The sequence below is a fragment of the Rissa tridactyla genome, chromosome 1 (assembly GCF_028500815.1).
Source record: "Rissa tridactyla isolate bRisTri1 chromosome 1, bRisTri1.patW.cur.20221130, whole genome shotgun sequence".
NCBI classification, from domain to species: Eukaryota; Metazoa; Chordata; class Aves; order Charadriiformes; family Laridae; genus Rissa; species Rissa tridactyla.
The window spans coordinates 169,844,333-169,862,164 of NC_071466.1; the positions used below are offsets into that span (position 1 = coordinate 169,844,333).

At 42.6% G+C, this 17,832-nt stretch overlaps 1 protein-coding gene across 2 annotated transcripts in view; it reads right to left on the bottom strand.

Annotated features, from left to right (window-relative positions):
• Window positions 1-16,480, bottom strand: part of NUDT4 (nudix hydrolase 4) — a 30,154-nt gene extending 13,674 nt beyond the window's left edge. The window contains exons 1-2 of one of the 2 annotated variants that reach the window (XM_054190195.1): window positions 15,989-16,480; window positions 2,128-2,238 (exon numbers count right to left, since the gene is read on the bottom strand). In XM_054190195.1, the coding sequence (XP_054046170.1) occupies window positions 2,128-2,238; window positions 15,989-16,087 (210 nt within the window). In that variant the 5' untranslated portion in view covers window positions 16,088-16,480. The remainder of the gene's footprint in view (window positions 1-2,127; window positions 2,239-15,988) is intronic. The other variant, XM_054190204.1, reaches the window with a different exon arrangement.
• Between the last annotated feature and the right edge of the window lie 1,352 nt (window positions 16,481-17,832).

Genomic DNA, 17,832 nt, shown 5'->3' on the forward strand with positions numbered 1-17,832 from the left:
TGTCTGTATGAACCAGAGAAGTTCACAGTGTCTGGGCAGCATGGACACTCTTGGGCTTTTACATTGAGAAATTTGTACAAGTTTACACTGTATGATGTATCATCCAGTAATATTCTATACCCATTCCTTAGCTATCCCAGCTTAACCCTCTCCAACACTCATGGGCCATCCACTGCACCACTGCAGAAATTTGCAAGCAGAGCACCAGCAAAGCCAGGACTTGGAAGCGTTCCTCAGAATAGTCTCAGGGCAGACCCAAGTGTAGCAGTTATCAGCCCCCAGGTCACAACTCTCACTGCTATACTACTTTGCTATGAAGTCAGGCTGAGAGCTTTGTGTGCAGCACTGCATTCCCTGCAAGCTGAGAAGGCAGACCATGCAGGCAGCTTTCAATAGTTGGTCAAACCCCCACGGCAACTTTGACGACATACTAACTGCAGACAGGTCTCTTCAAGGTGATCCATTCTTCACCACCAAAGAAAAAAAAGCAAACATGAGTATAGGTCAGTCAGCTCTAGTTTGACATGGAGATGAGACTTTACTGTCCCTCATCTTGGACTGTGCCTTACGTCATATCAGTGATTAAAACTACCAGTGTTCACAAGAAGCCACGATCCTGTGCCTTTTAATCCTACCCATCAACTTGTGATGGGGGAAGTGCCAGGCCTTTTCCCCAGAAGTGCTACTATTGCCTAGAAGCCTAAGTCTTTGCTGACTCACTCCTAGAATTCTAAATCTTTGCTCCTTTCAAATCAACTGCCTTGGGGCTATCTCCTTTACTTTCACAAATACACACGCACTTACCTGAGTATGTCTTGCACAGCTCAAAGTTAGCTCCCCCAGCAAAACTGGACACAGTCTGGAATAACTTTGTACCATGGAGACATATTTATGCTTGAACCTTGCTGCATTAAGGCTAAGAGCGCTGAATACTGAACTAGTCTGTTACCCACGTAAGAGGGGAGGAGGGTTGCTGAATCAGGGTTACTAAACCACAGTTCACAAAAGATCTCATTTTGACACTCAATAGCAGACAGAATTTGGTGCAAGTTGCACCTACATCAAGTTCACAAGGCTCTACAACCCAACAGAACCAGTCTTAAGGGTAAGCAAGCTAAACCACTAGATAGCATAGCTAATAAAAAAATCATTATACATACTAATTAGCAACAATATTAGTGTGTTTTGTGAATAGTAGTCAAACCAGCAGAAGTCCTGTAGTTCACTCACTTGCCAGAATACATCCACTTTCCGCAAAACTTTATGCCTTTTATTTAAGAAGTATGACAAAGAATTAAGAGTTGATATGTGGTCGCACTTCTGTGTTGCATAATTTCTAGCTAAATCAAGTGACTCTGATTTTTCTTGAAGTTTTATTTGGCTTATAGTCCTGGCTGTTAGATATTCAAGTAACGTTTAACATTTTTAAATAGTTTGCCTAGGAAAAATAGAGAGCAAGTTAAAGAGCAGAATTTTGAATTTGCAATTTAATTACTGTACTAGAGTAGGGAAATGGCATTAATTCATCAGGACTTAAAGCTCTGTTTTGCCTAGAGACAGGGGCAGAGAAAGAAAGGAGGACTATACTTGTGGTGCTTTTTTATAGACAAGCAGCCTTAAATGTACTTAACAAGGCCTTTTTATTGTTGAATTCTCAACTGCTCAGATATATCAGTTTCTAATCCGTTTAGTTTGGAATCTCCTCAACGGTTTGTTTATTTCTCTTTCTTTTGTGGCTACACATTAATGGTTAGTTCACCTTCAGTCTGTTCTAGAAGAGGTTCGAGTCAAACATTTTCTGCACAAACACAGAAATGCTACACTACTATAATATGTCATTTGGCATAAAGTCACAGTTTCCCTTCCATTAAGTATTTATAAAGGCAGACAGAAATTTAGCTATGAAATCAAAGCGTGCTGGGAAGCAAGCTAGTCAGTTTACCTCACCACTGTATATCCCAGTTCTAACACACAGAACTGCAGTTCTTTTGAATTTCACAACCATGGAAGTCTCAGTCAAATCCCAGACAAAGGAAGTAGAGTTCCCTCTTTCTTCTTGATTCCCATCTGAAGATAGCAGCAGCAGAAAGAAGCTGGATTTTTTTTTTTTTGCTTTGTTTTTGTTACCTCTTCATACACCTCTCTGACGGCTGCTCCCCCTGGCTCTTCTTCTGGTTCCATTCCTCCACCCGGTACAATCCACTGATCTGGGTATCGGCTACTGCTTACCAACAGCACCTATAAATAATTGCAAATGACTGTTAAATATAGCTCACAAATCAGGAATCTTGGTACTATCTACTTTTTCAGCAATGTACTCATCACCTAGCCAGATGGATTATAGACTTTAGAAGTGAAGCATAATAGGCAACCAGGATTTGTAAGAAGTAAAAAAAAAAAAAAGTGAAGTTATTAACATCCAGTCTTCTTAATACAACTAAGTCAAGACAATGTCACTGTAACCTCCTTGCACAAACACTTTCATACGATGCTTAGGCACAATGTGAAAAATACACAATTCAATTTGCACAAGAATGAAGATATACAACAAAATAATAACAATTCTCCAATACTGAGTAATCTTAGGGTCCTATAGACAGCAAAGCATGAAAATTAAGACATTTCCATCACACAAGTTAAAACTAATTCTTCTGAAATGGCATCTTTGGGCTAAAAAATTGGGCTTTTGAAAAATTTTCTTGTTTTCAGTCTTAGACAAGCTTCTTAGAAGAAGTGTTATGCTAGCATGACATGCTTACAATATTGCGTAACTAAATTATCAGGAGAGTACTTCACTGGCTCTTGTCCAATTTGGTTTCTTCTAACATTTCTTTAACAGGAAAAACTGCAATATATTGATTTTTAAATGTTTTCTAAATTTAATAACAATTTTTTTCCGAGACACTTTAATTTCACTTAATTTGACTCTGTTACCTGGTCATGTCATTGATAAATAATATTCAAAGCTGAGAAGATTTTAGCCACCTGTCTAAAAAACTAGGATACCTCGTATCTAGAGTAATTTGCAGTAGAAGACAATGAAAATAAGACCTTCAATTCAGGACCACACAGAAATAAACAGTTTAACTTGTATTCAAGTCATGTCCTGATTAGTAAGACATAATCACCTGTGTATTAACACACTTCATATGCTAGGCAAAACTTACATAAGCCCTACCCTGAAGTCAAAGGACAGCTCTGGGGAGCAAAGGGACAGGGTCAGTGCTCAAATCTTTAAAAGCAATTAAAAGACTAGCAGCAAGAACCTCAGTCTAAAGGTTAAAGTATTGACTGGGACCAGACGACTGAAGTGACAGTCCGGTCCTCACCAATTACCTTTATGGTCTTTAAACTCACCTCCTGTTGGATTAAACAGGGAAACAATTCCCTGATGAGGGCAACAGGGAAGTGCTTATCACTTATACTATGTCCCTGTGGTGCAGTGTAGGTTCACCTACAGAAACTGTAATTGGAGTGCAATTAAGGTGGCTGCATACCTTCATGAATGCAACAATGCGTGTGCATACCGAGGTGCACCTAGGAGAGCATTATCTGACAGGTATTTTCTTGTTGTAGTGTTTATTTTATTTGCAGTCAAGATTTGTCCTACTCTGAAGAATTCTCCACTGTACTGATTTCCTCCAAATTCTTCCTATGCTAAATAAGGAACACAGCAAAGACCTCATTTAGTACAGAATCATTCTTAGCAACTGATCTAAATGTTCACATTTTCAGTCAACTCAAATATTTTATTCAGCTATCTAAAATCCTAGAAATAGTCAGCAAAGGCAACAAGGTTAGACACAAACGTGTCTCAACTCAATCCTTACAAGCAAAGGTTTTAGCTTCCTAGTATCTTTTGATATTAACAAAAAATTCCCAGAGGGTACACAGCTCTAATAAACGTAGTTTTAGAAAAAGTTTTTGAACATGTAGGTGGAGCATCTGTATCACTACAAAGAACCACCACGTCGGCAATGCTTAAAGAGAAGTTTTAAAAATCAAGTTATGAATTCACTTGTGGGATCCCAGACATAAGCATTACACATTACTTTCCGCTGATGAAACTAGCACTCACTGCAGTCATGTGGAAGCTAGCAACAATGATGAACAAAAGGACGATTATATCGCATTAAATCATTCCCGGCTTGGTAGAATGGTTTTAATCAGCATTCATTTTTTAGTTAAGGCTAAACATAAAATTCTTAATTACTACTAAGAGGTAAATCAGGTTGCTGGTTTTGGCAGTGTAGCATAAAGCCAGGAATTTTTTATGCCTTTATGTATAATAGTTGACTACCGCTAACCTGATCAATAGTCTGTTGAGCTGGATTTGTGTATCTATTAATTTTAAATTACCCTTTTAAAAAGCAGAAACATACATCTAGCAAGCAATCAACATTAAAATATATAAACTCGGGTAGATTGGCTTTACAGCTATACATACAATAAACTCCTAAGTGTTACAGCTTGGGAGTTCATTTTGGCAACTATCCAAGTCTCCACTAACCTGGGAACTGAAGCAATTTCTCAAGCATCTTTCCCTCTATGCTTTATTCTCCTGTGATCCCACTGCCTTTACAGTCTGAATCCAGGGGACCACACTAAGGTATATTCCTGAGACCTTCAGATGCTCAATTTTTGCCTTCCAGTAACATTAACATTTGAAGCCACTAGGGCATTAGGAATCCATCCAACCTGGGGTACGCTAGCAAAAATGTATTCAGTGGCGATCAATTTCTACAAAAGCCAAGAGCTGACAGCTAGCAATTACAAGATTTTGTGCTAAGGCTGAAAAGCACTCCACGCAGATTTTTCTGTTAGGGTAGCAAGCAATCTTGCACTCACTTGCATGTTTTTTGTTTTGTTGTGTTTTTTTTATTTCATGTAGTAGATACAGTTTTCAGGTGTTTCCATCTGTAAATGGCCAGGAGACACATCCCACAGTACCTGAATGACTAGGCTATAAATGTACAGATCACTTAAAAATGAAGACACCGAAAAGCTGTGGTCGGTTTGACACAATGCACTTGTGTCAAAAGAGGTGCAAAATCAGCAGGGAAACGCCAGCAATTCATCTTCCCATAATGTACGATAAGCAAACCAGGAGAATAAGTGATCTAGGTTGCCTGGACATACAGTCTTTTTGGGGGAAGTTCATGTTCACACAGATTACAATCGTCTACCAAAAAATCAAGACTACAGAGTCTCACACACCTAAGTTTTTTTCCTGGCCTATGCACACCAAATTTTACATCATAACCTCATTAGGCTCAGAAGAAAACAATGGAACTATGCAGGGAAATCTGTATCACGTATCTCTGAATGCGGAGAAAGGAGTGAGATTTCTTGTATTGTATTACCTGCAAGTGATCACTGCCCTCCCCATGTCTCTGCAAAAGCCTTGCTACTGATGACTGACTCACTTCTTCAAAAGATTTCCAGAGTAATGGCATCAGATCTGTTTGACTAGTTATAATGTTAAGTTTATCCTATTCCAAAGACTAAGGTAAAGCTATTATTTTCCATAATACTGATGACTGAAGGAACAGATCTGCAGAATTCAGCTGAGAGGAGGAAAAATAAAATTCCTCCACTAAGTCTTACTAGCCAAGCTTTTACCTTGTTTTCAAAACCAAGAATAGCAATGACCTTTGAGTGCAGTGAGGAAGAGAAACTGCTAACCAGCCTACTTGTAATAAGCACCTATTGATATGCTTAACCAAGATATGGTTAACCAAAAACCCAAAGGTAATTACAGGGCATGCGGCATCATGGGACTTGCTCACTATAAATGCTAAGCCTGCAGACAAACAACCAAAAATTTCTACAGAAAGATGCCAAAGTTTTGGCCCGTTTACTGTTCTGAAGTCAAAAGCAACTTACGCAACAGTTCGCAGCCATGTATTCCAGAAGACTAAAATGGCAACAGCTCAGAGTAATACAAATTACAACAAAAAACTATTCCTCATTTTTTTTTTGTTTTCATATCAGGCACTCAAAGAGGTAGAAAATGACTTAAGATTATACAAAATACTATTGCTTTCTATCTTCCTTAACTGTGGGGCATTATAGCTTACAAAAATAATTGTATTACAATCAGTTACATTAAAAAAATAATCATGGTTAAAGTTGAAACTTGCTAGACAGAGCAACCCCCCACGGTTGGATTCTTTGACTTCAGAACAGAGTCATCCACAACTTGAAGTAATGAAGCAACAGCAGCAGAAGCCACCATGAACCAACTGTAGGATGGGTATTTTTCCATAGAGGATGTATTCCTTGCAAGGATAAACATATTTACAGTTGAACAGGTTCCACAGAAATTATTGATTTGGCATTAGATATCTTTGCAAGCTCTCTCCTCTCAGCCTGATCACATCTATTACTCTCTTACCCACTGCACACCCTATTTTCTACCTCTCATCACCCCCACTAATCCACTAGCTATGTTCAACTTGCTGTTTGAATTACCTGATGGAGATAGCTACGTTTGCCTTTTTTTTCTAGTAAAACTGGCAGTTAAAAGGAACTACTTTCAAGAGGAAGGGAATCCACTCCTTGCCCCCAAAAGACCACTGAGCACTTGCGGCTCAGCTGCAAAGAACGCCACGTTGCTCAGTGTACAACTAAACACTGTGCAGAGAAGGAAAAGAGAAGGCAGCTGCATGGAAGGTAAAGCATTTAGCTCCCAAGCCCTGTGAAACTGAGCACGTGTGAACAATCTCAGAATCTTTAAACTGGTCGAAGTACAGGAAAAATCTTAAGGGCAGCAGGAAGTACCTCTCAGGTACAAAAAGTGCCAAAATGCTACTACAGAACAGATGAACTGTATGCTCTCACAGGTGTCAGAAACATTAAGAGGCAAAAAAATACAAAAATACACCCTATTCTGAGATAAAAACAGGACCCGCTTTGATGGAAGTTAATATAATCTACCCTCGCTCACTCAACATGGAGAACTTCAATCTACATGGTTGGTCTGCCACCATTACAAGCACCTGAAAGAGTCATAAAGATAGTTTAACCCAAATACAACCAAAATGGTCAATCAAGCCCTACAGTTTGTTTGGAAACTGCCATAAGCAGATGTTCAGGGAAGAATATGAACAGGAAATATTTCACCGTTCCCTAATGCTTCCAACTTCCAGTTGTTTTCAGCTCAGGATCTTCCTTAAAAGTACTGGGAAACTACTTTCAATGCTACAGCACAGAAACATTACTAAGGAGCACAGAAAAGCACCTCTTACAAACCCTGGATCATATTTGCAGGATTCACCATATGAATTTTTAGGCAAAAGCACACATCTCAAGTTAGAAAGCACACGTCAACCTGCTACTGTAGTTAAGAGATTTCCTTTATTGAAGACTTTTTGCTATTTTAAGAATCCCTGCCTCATTTCAGTAGTTCTGAAACAGTTTCTCAGTTCCCTTATAGGTCACCGTGATATCCTTGCCCTAGAATGCCATCGTCTCTTTTTGGACTCCAGAAAGTTGAAAAACGCAAAGGAGTCTTACAACTTGCCTTAGCAATGCCACACAGATAGCGTTTAATAAGGAACATACTTCTGCCTTCCTGAAAATATTTGCAGTAGAGTGATTGCTTATGGTCCTCATCCTTTACTGCAATCATTTTCAGAATGACTTTTCTTGAACTGGAGATGTAATGTGCACAAAGTTTTGTAGAGTAGTAAAAAACCTTGGGCTCAGACTTGACAGCACTTTAAAAGCTACTTAAAGTCAAGGCTGCAACATCTTTACTTTCTCCTTTACACTGGCACAATGAGTTCAGGAAGCTGATCTAGCTGAAAACTAGCTGGTACCATTAAAGCTTCGTTTTCAGCCTGCAGACACTCAGCACTGTCAGTACACAGCCATACAAGGGTCATCACCACACAAACTGGGGCAAAAAGGCATGACTGCGGCTACCCAATTTCAGATCAGCCTAAGTCAGTTCAAGAGCCTCTAGCAAAGTACTTCACAGACAATAGACTCAAAAGCAGTCCCCAGCTATGACAGAAGTTAAAAAGAAGATTTAGTCTCAATGAACAAGGAACTAGCAGAGCAGCAGAGTAATGGCATAACAACTAGCAGTACATTAATCCTAACACTCATTAACTTGAGCACAGCATCTTGAAAGCAACCCAGAAAACTGAGTTCTGTCTATAAAACATATTAAATAAAGTGTGAAATATCCCCCAAACTTTAAGTAAAGATCACTTTTGGAAGTAGCAGCATGATGCTCGGACATCAGTCAGTGCAACTTTATTGTTAATCTTCAGAATGTCAGTAAAGAAATATAAGCATATATTTTTATAGTACTTCAAAAACAGATCTGCAAATGATTTTTCCTTGGAAATCTTGTGATTTTTAAGGTTATATGGCAATAGGGAGAAAAACATCAGCCACCTTCAGAAGCAGTTTTGCTTTCATTTTCAATTAAAATTCTATTCTAAAATTTTTATTTCGCATGAAATTCACATTTTCGTCTAACATGTTTTTATAGTGATTCAGAATTTGAGTACATTTCTCCACCTATTTAAAGTACTTTGTTTTGTTCTTTGGCTAAAGTGTTCATATCAGGAACAGACAGCACTATACTACTATGGTACATCGGTCAGAACACATTTCCTCACGTCAACAAGCACTCAAGTCACCTGTAACATTAGATCTCCCCCTAAGCTTTGGTATGCTTCGGAGAATCAGATGTGACAGGTCTCATGGTGCGATGAAGGGTGCGGATCTTGCACCCAGCCATACGACAGAAGGAGACTCCTGGCTGCAAAGAAAACCTGCAAACCAACAAAAAACCCACCACAGGTGCCTATAACAGAAGTTTTACTTCTCACACTGGGTCAGCTCCCCAATCCACTTTATGGTATGTCCTTCTTCCCTTATGCTTGCCAACACAGTCCAAGGGAGAAAATACATAAGGTAGTAGGGGAATAGCTAAAACTCACGTTGCTGCCCACTTCTTTGTAACTTGAAACCATGGCCTAATCTTGAGCAGGGGAACAGGGCTTTACCGGTTACTCAGCAACATAATCTGTTTGACTAAGGGATCAGCCTCCAAGCACTCGTCAGAAACAAGAGCTCCAAGTCTTTGAGAACCGTTCAGCTGCAGGTAAAGACATGACAAGGTTACTTGACAAATACCAGTTAACCTTTTAGCCTTTTTTTGGTCTTTGAGAGACTTGGAAAAAAACCATACCTCTTTGAAGGCAAAATTTGTTTTAAAATATTTACATTTATAGGACTGGTTCCACTGAAGTGCTTAAGCACTAAGTCAGATTGTAGTGTTTCATGAAATCAGTGGCTGGCCAAAGCCAAACACATCTTTCTTCAAGTTGAAATAACTGGTGAAAGCCATCTAATCAAAATAAGCTTTTTAAGCATTCTACAAACAAGACTGGAAAAAGAATACGCATCAACCTGTGGTCTGCAAACTTGCATATCTACAAAAGATGTTTTCTTACACATGGCTACAAATCCTAGCTAGAGATATATGTATATATACACACACGTATATATTTCTGAAAAAGTCTGCTACTTTGCTATTTTACAGAAACTGGTAACTTGGAAGTTTTGAGCACCACTAAGTTAACTGGGGCAATTCAAACAGAAACTTAGCCACCAGTTTAACTCCTCAAAGTAAACTTAGGATGGTGCAAGTAAACTATAAAGGATATTTTCTCAAGTATGCAAACAAAATATTACTAGTTCAAAAAGCACCTTCGAAACAGGGCAAAACACAAAACACATTTTGTTGCAGGACACCTTAGCCTGATGTTAGACAGGTACAGCCGTGTTCCCTTCTCCCATCCACCCATTTTTAGCGATTATCCAATCCGTTAAAAACACCTTCATATGGCATAGACAAGTAATACCATAGGTACTGGAAAACAATAATCAAGATTTCTCGATTATTTTGAGCTGCAACAAAAAGCAGCTCATGGTTGACTGATTTCACTACCTGAAGAGGCATGAGTAAAGACTGATGCTTCCTGACGTGGTGGACAGCTGAATTCCTACAGCTCCACTGAACTTTCAGGCTTCCACTGCTGGCATGCAGCTGCAGTTTGTCAAAAAAGATTCCAACATATAGTCAAGGTGGGTATGCAGTGCCTGCAGAAAGCTGTTTTTCTCTGGGAGGAGGGATAACAAGTGTTTTATAAATTGGTTACCTGATATAAATCCTGCCACAGCAATCTAGGATTCCATTATTTTTATTAACACAAGCTTAAACCACTGCGGAACCCCACGCAAACCTGTGGGGATACACCATAAGCACACGCTGCCTCTGTAGACACATAAAGAGACATTTTGGAAGCTATTTATAGGTCTTGATTCTCTTCTACACCCCTTCCTACACCACACAGATGATGTCTGAACATCAAGAAAATGCTGAGGAAAAACTAAGGCAGCAATCCTCCTATGTCAATGATTCCTTCTGTATGTTAGCAGGGCAGGGACATGAAACAAATGTAAAAACCACCGTGTGCCTGAAATGCATATTGAAATGTGTTATTCTCTGGTATTATAAAATATGCTTGATATTCTATTAGGCAATCACGGAGTAAGCTAGGCAACCTGTAGCAGTCCATACATTGCTTTGGAAAACACGCCAGACTTAAATATGGTGCCATGGTCATAGTCATACTCCAAGTTATATTTCAAAGCACACATTATCTGTATGTTTGCACCTGAGAGCTTACACTGAAGGATAAAGAAACCAAATGGCAAACTCTTGAGTCCAGTATGGAAGATCTTTCATCACTGTGCAAGTTTATTTACAGTAATTCCTAGAACATCCCATTTTGCCACGGTAGTCAGGTGACACTTCTGGGCCCTAGTTTTATAAATCAGGTTACATTACAACACGTCTTTCTGGTTTTCATATGATTTAGACCAATGCAAATAAAAATAACATTTTTACCTTTCCCTTTATTATCCTTTAATAAAACCATTGCTAATACGAAGCAACAGCTGTAGAAAACTGAAGAACACTACTATCTTTAAAAATAATAAAACAGCGTCCACCAGAACAAGGTGGATTAAACAAGGATTTCTTAAATCTCTACATTCTACAGCCGAAGAAATAAAATTCTCTAAATCAGACCAAAAAGGAGATACAGTGTTAGGAACCTATCATTTTTAACTCAAAATTAAGAGGCAATAATTGACATTCAAGTGTATGCTCTGCTACAGGAAAAAAAAGATAATATACATTTCCCGTAAGTGTGTGACAATACAGTTATCCTCACTACTGCCTCAACAGTAACAGGAAACCCTTCCCATCTATTTTCATCCCTTGTACAAGGCTAAACAACAAAAATGGCAAAATTAAAAACTAAAAAGCTTGAAGACTTTTTTTTTTTGTATATGAAAGTATTTTTTATATCTGCCACTAGCAACCACTGGCTAAACACTAGTGCTTTCAATACTATATTCAATTACATAAAGCCACTTTACAGACACCAAAATAATTAGAACGCACTCAAGTTTTATATTCAAGGTATTTAAAAATAACTGCTCATTTATTTGTATATGTAGTTGATGGGAGAAAAATTAAATTAGCTTTTAAAATCATTTTAAGTCATCAAAATTACTAGGAAAAATATGTTTATTACTATTTGTTCTTGCTGCTTTAAAGGCCTGCGTCGTTCTCTGCTTTTAGAGGTAAGAATTTCCTTGCCTACCCTCCGCCCAGACCCTAAAACAGCAGCATTTTATGTAAAAACAGTGTTTGCGGAGTACTGAATGCATAAGCAATTTCAGTCCGTGGAAGCGGTCGCTCCTCACAGTACTGAGAGGTTCTCCTGTAGGTTTATCCTAAAGCTGCCATCCACATCTCCTAGTTGCTCAAGAGACTGGCATTTCCACATACACAAATCTGCCAGCCCATCCCAGTCTGCTGAATTTTCGCACACACCTAACAGCTTCTTGCTTGTTCAAAGCAAAAAGCCTGCAGCCCCCACGCATTTCATGCCCACATAGCCTTCTTTCATTTTTCATGGGATTTCTCCTGCTTCATTTCCAGCGATTTTTTTCGTTCAAAGGGCAGACAGTGCCTGCCTGCTTTATTTCCATTAAGAACGATAGAAGGAGCCAGCACGTAAGCTCATATCTAGCCATCTTGCTCTCTCTTCAGCCAAAACAGCAGCATTGAGAGACCAAAACAGGCAACACTTTAATAACAGTGGTCTAAGAGATCTTCTTCTAAAACACTCAAAAAAATTCCAAAGCTATTGGCCACATTACTTGGCTATTTGGGCTTCCTCCAGGATTTTTTTTTCCCCCCTATCATACAATATCACAGCATGAAGGCTACAAAATCTAAACCAAGACGGGCTATATAGTAGTAAATTGGCATATGTTGGATCACTTGAAGATGAAGAAAGAAAGAGGAAGGGAGGATTTTTACAGTGGTGCATCTGGACAACCATCAGTCATCTCACAAGTACATGCTTTCAGCTGCAATGCCAGCTCTCCAGACAAAGCAGAGGAGTTTGACAGGTTGCAAGACTGGGGGCAAGTCCAGTTTCCAGCTCGTAACACCCAAGAAAACCAACTCAACCATTTTAAGTCTGGCAGACTGTTAGTAAGTGTAACTGGACAGGATGCTGTAAGCTGGAGGAGTTCAGCAGCTGTATTCCAAACTGCCTGCAGACTAAATTTTGCCTCAGAGGTAATCTAGCGCCCACCTATGTTTCAAATTAAAAAATAAAGAAGTGAACAGAAAATTAATGGAAATACAGTAGGTTTTTATCAAAAACATCCTTTGTTAACACAGTCTTTTTCAATTGACACGTTGCTTCATCATCCATAAAACTCAGCTGTAACACGGGCTTCACCAAGGCTACCAAGGTAGAATAAGTATAATACAGATATGGCTGCTTGGTCTTTTTCCTAATAAGCAAGTTTTGCTAGATGACGATTAACAACAGAGATATTAAATGGCCTAATTTTCATTAGTGATGATCACAAAAAGCCGTTACTGAAATTCATAAGCCTCCAAATAGAAAGGCAGTGTCCATAAGTCATGGTATCAACAGAGGATCTCACGCTGAAGTTGTCAGAGGGATCACATTTGTTAAGAACAATATGTTGTGAATCTAAGACACAGGACACTAAAATTTTCTGGCACAAGTTGAGAGTTCACAAGATGGGAACAAGTTAGAGACAGATACCACCACTAATCACAAGATGACTACAGGATAGCTTTACAATCATGACAAAGATGGGTCCTATCAGAATGCTTTTTTCTGGTGTAGCTAGAAAAGTATTAGTAACCTTTTACACAACACAGTGAGATTCCATCTAAAGTAACCACAACTGTCGCCCGCATTCAAAAAATATGGCTGTCAAACTGAGGGAGATGAAAAAGCTACCATGATGACTAGAAAAAGTGAAAAATGGTTTAGGAGACAAGGCTGTAAGACTTCAAGTCCATCAAAAAGGTCCTAAGAAAGGAATGAACTGCTGACTGCAGATATGTCAGAAAGCTAAGTGCAAGAAAGAAGGAAAAAAGCTAAAGCACAGGCACAACTGGATATGGACTGGACTTTCTCAGAGAGTCAGAATGGAAGTAGGAAGACAAGTTAATTCTAAGATTTGTATCAGAGGATGCAGATACTCCTTCCTCCAGATGAACGCAGATTTCCACCAGCTGAGAAGTGGAATGTGATGCGCTGACAGAGTCTTGCAGATGTTATCTCCAGTAAAAAAAAAACCAAACAAGTTAAGATTTTGATTTCTTGCTTTAAGACTCCTAAAAATAGAAGTATCGCTTAAGATCGCCTTCAGTTGTCTGTTCTATTGTCTTTCCTCCAATGTCTAGCAACTCTTTGCTTATGGGGTAGTAACCCTGCAGTTTAAAACAACTACAAAAACTAGCTGTTTTTTTTTCCCCAATAGCTTCTACAGAAGTCTGCCGCTGTTCTCTTCTCCCTCCAGTCACCCCGGGTACTGCCACTGTGCTCCTTCAAAGAAGAAGTTACCCTGAACTTAAAGATGCAGGTCAGCTGAAAATCGATGGTATGATCTCCAGAGAACTGGAAAGGAAACACTGAAGACATTTAGGTGGAGTCTGAAGTAGACCTACCCAGATACAAATTAAGACAACTGTGTTCAACAGCAGCGGAGGCAAGTCTCATCCAGCCAATCTGGGGAACGTGCCTGGTGATACAAGTTACACACTTAGTAGTCAGGCATCAAACTTCCAAGGAATGGTTTCTGTATTGATACAGATAGAGCTGGCACTTGGGAAATGGCTAAGCAAGTTCAAGATGTTGCCATTGCTTTTCTGGAAGTGACTTACCAGGAAATAATTTGAACTGTTTCCACACGCTTAATCTGTGCCTCAAATCTGACTTGGGTGTTATCCTATTCATTTTGTCCTCAAGTCGTGTCTACTTACACAATGCCAAATCCCAGCCTCATGCCAGCCGTACAGGTGCTCCACCTGCAACACCCCAAAGCGCTCCAGTGCAACAAGTGTCAGCATCCACCCTTCTCACACAGTCTAGCAAAGCTGCTGCTACTGTCCTTAGCCTTGGACAGTGTTCTTACACACAAATAATTTTGAAGCAGACAGTGGTCTCATTTGGATAAAAGATTGAAAGAAAATATAAACTGAAGCAGAAAGTTAAGAAAGAATGGAAGTTACTGACAAAGGTGACCCCAACCAGGCATTTCCAACTCCAGTTGGTGCAGGCAAGCTGTAAGAGGGGCTCAACTGTTTGGACTCCAAATGAGCCTGAGCTGGAGTAGCATCCAACAAAATTTCTGCTAGGCATCTTTGTCCTTTGTAATATGAGGAAAAACTGATCAGCATGATTCCCAAAGCTGTATTTACACCATGTAGGGAATGGCATATACCAGAACTTCATATAAATTTTTTCCCTAAATTCCAGGGTCAGTATTTTGAGATCACATCTCTCCCTACTGCATTATATCCCTTATTAGATGTTTAAAAATAAGGAAGAAGTTTGCCATATTGACAGTTTACGTAGGACACCAGCTTCTTCCAGCATATAGATAAAGGGGGGGGGGGGAACCACACCCAAGCCCTAACCTTTGTAGTTATTTTATAGCTATTAACCAACAAAATGAAAAGGAAAATCAGGGAAGGGTACGTTTCCAGCCACAGACAGCCTATAAACGCATTGTGCAACGAAACCATCAGCAAAGTTTCCAGATAACGGCCGGTGCAATTGACCTTGGCCAGGGATATAGGACAACTTTTGTTGCCACCTCCCGATTCTGCTGCAACATAAAACCCCGGCTGAGCGCGACCCGCTACATCCAACACCGCAGCACGCCCCCCTCCCGCCGGCAAAATATTTTTAAGCACCATTTTATTCTCTTTGGGGGAAAGGGGGGGAAATCCCCCAAGTTTTTCAAATGTAAGTTTTTGTGTGGTGTTTTGTTTGGTTTTTTTTTTTTTTTAATCCCACCAGGCATGGCAGGGGGCTCGTCCTAAAGGCCACACCAGCCCTGCCCTCAATGCGCCATTACGCGTTAACCGGTTTTCCGCGCGCCGCGGGCACACAAAGGATAACCCAGCAGTGGCGCCCGGGGTTCGATCCCGAATCCCGGACCCTTCCCCGGGCGCTGCCTTCCACCCCCCCCCCGACTCCGTCCCGCCGAGGGGCGCCGCCCGCGGCCGCGCACAAAGGCGCCGCGCACGTGGGCCCGCGCCCCGCCGCACCGCCCCAAGATGGTGGGCGAGAGGCGCGCCCCGCCGCGGAGCCTCCGCGCCCGCCGCCGACGCCCCCGGCGCAGGATCCGCACGGCTCCGCGCCCGTCGCTCCTTCCCCCTGGTTAGGGTGCCCCGGTACGACTCTGTGTGGTCCCCCGGGACGGGCCCACACCCCCCCCCCCCCCCCCGGCCAGACAAAGGGACGCGGCACCGGCGGCTAAGGGAACCCCGCCCGGGCCCGGCGCCCACCCCCGGCCCATGTGCGCGGCGGCTCGGCGGGCTCACCTCGTCCTCCCGCTCGCTGCGGAAGCAGAGGCACGCCGCCCGCTTCTTGTAGCCCTCCCGGTCGTACGTCCGCGTCTGGTTCGGCTTAAATTTCATCATAGAGGCGGTGACACGCCGGCTGCCCCCGGCCGCCGCCGCTGCTGCCACGGCTCCGCTCTCCGAGCGCCGCCGCGCCCCCCGGGACGCCGGCGCGGGGCCTCCCCCCGGGCTGGGGAGCGGGGTAGGAGGAAAGGCCAGTCCAGCTGCCAAGCTCCTGTCACAGCAGCGCCACGCCGCTGCCACCGCCCCAGCAACCGCGCCGCGCCATGGAGGCTCCCTCGCCGCTCCGCTCGGCTCGACCCGGCTTGGCCTGGTTCAGCCCTTGAGGAGACACCGGCACCGCCGCCGGCCCCGAACCGCCGCGGCGGCCGCCCCTGCGCCCACTATTTAACCGTAACGCACATTCCTGCGCCCGCGCGCGCCGCGCCGCACCGCGCACGCGCCGGGAGCGGCAACGGGCGGGCGGGGTGTGTGTGTGGGGAGGGGAGGAGAGGCGGGGCCGCGGCGGCGGGAGGGGACAACAGGTAAAGGGCCGGTCACGGCGCGGCGGCGGGCGTGCTTAGTCACCGGCGGGCCCCCCCCCGGTCCTGGGGGCTGCCCCTTCCCCTGAGGGGAACCGCGCTCCGTGTGAGACGGGGCCAGGCTGGTCTCGTCCCCTGCCCGCCCCTAACAGCGCCGCTGGCTGACAGGAACCGGGCCGCGGCTCGGGGTCCGCCGTCCCCCACAGTGTCCCACCGGCCGCCGTTGCCCCGGGGTTGGGGGCAGGGCTGCCCCACCAGCTTGTGCCACCTCCATCGGGAGGGAGGGGACCCTCTGGGCCACCGTTGGCGCCGCTCCAGCGGCGATGGGCCTCCGTCCAGCCTGGCTCGCCGGGCGGGGAAGGGACGCGGTCTCTGCCGGCAGCATCCGTGGCAGGGAGCCCGGTCTCGGTGTGCCAGGCGGGGCCGCTTCCCCGGCTGCGGGGCTCGGTAGGTGGAGGAGGCACATGGCTCAAGAACCGTAGTGAGAATGTAGATTTGCCCAACGTGAGTTGTTCCCGTTTTGGAATATCTTGTTTTTAGAAGATGCTGGTGTATGCAGGCTGGGAAAGCAGGCAGCTCACGCTATTTTTTTAGTTTTGCTTATGTAATAACATTATTTAGGAGGTAAAGATGGACAAACAGCCTTCCCAATACTGACGAGAGGCCAGAAAAAGCTGTTACCTGCATACCTTTGTTACGATCTGGTAGGGTGAAAGCCCTGGTGTTTTCATTATCATACAAAAAATCCCGCAAAACCCAACCCAAAAGCAAAACAAGGAAGTGCTACTCTCTTCAATGCCCCTGGGTTGCTCTTGATAGCAAGTAGCCATCAAAGCACTCGCTGCTTGTGCATGAAAGGTTGCTTAGCCATGTTGGCAGATGAAAGGTAGTGTGCACGTACATACTTGTACTCATAGAAATCACCCTTCCAAACCTTTTCATATGCTTTTTCCTTCACCTGAATCTTTCAGATGTTCAGTAGGCTTCTTTGTGCTTTTACAGTGGACCAACGTATTTTTAATGTCTATCCTACTTGTTTCTTGTTGTTGCAGAACACCTACTTTTTTCACACTAAGGTTTTTTTTTTAACAATTTTGTTAATCTGTAACAAATCAGACTCTTTATATGTTTTTTGTGGCATGCATTGAAAGGAGATTGGTTCAATCATCAGTGGTTACTCTGGTTCTTATTGAAATTTGGACCTTATGTTCTTCAGAGTGTGAACTGAGTGCAATGAGTCAGTGCAATATCACACTTGAAAACCATGGAAGCTAAAGGAGGGAA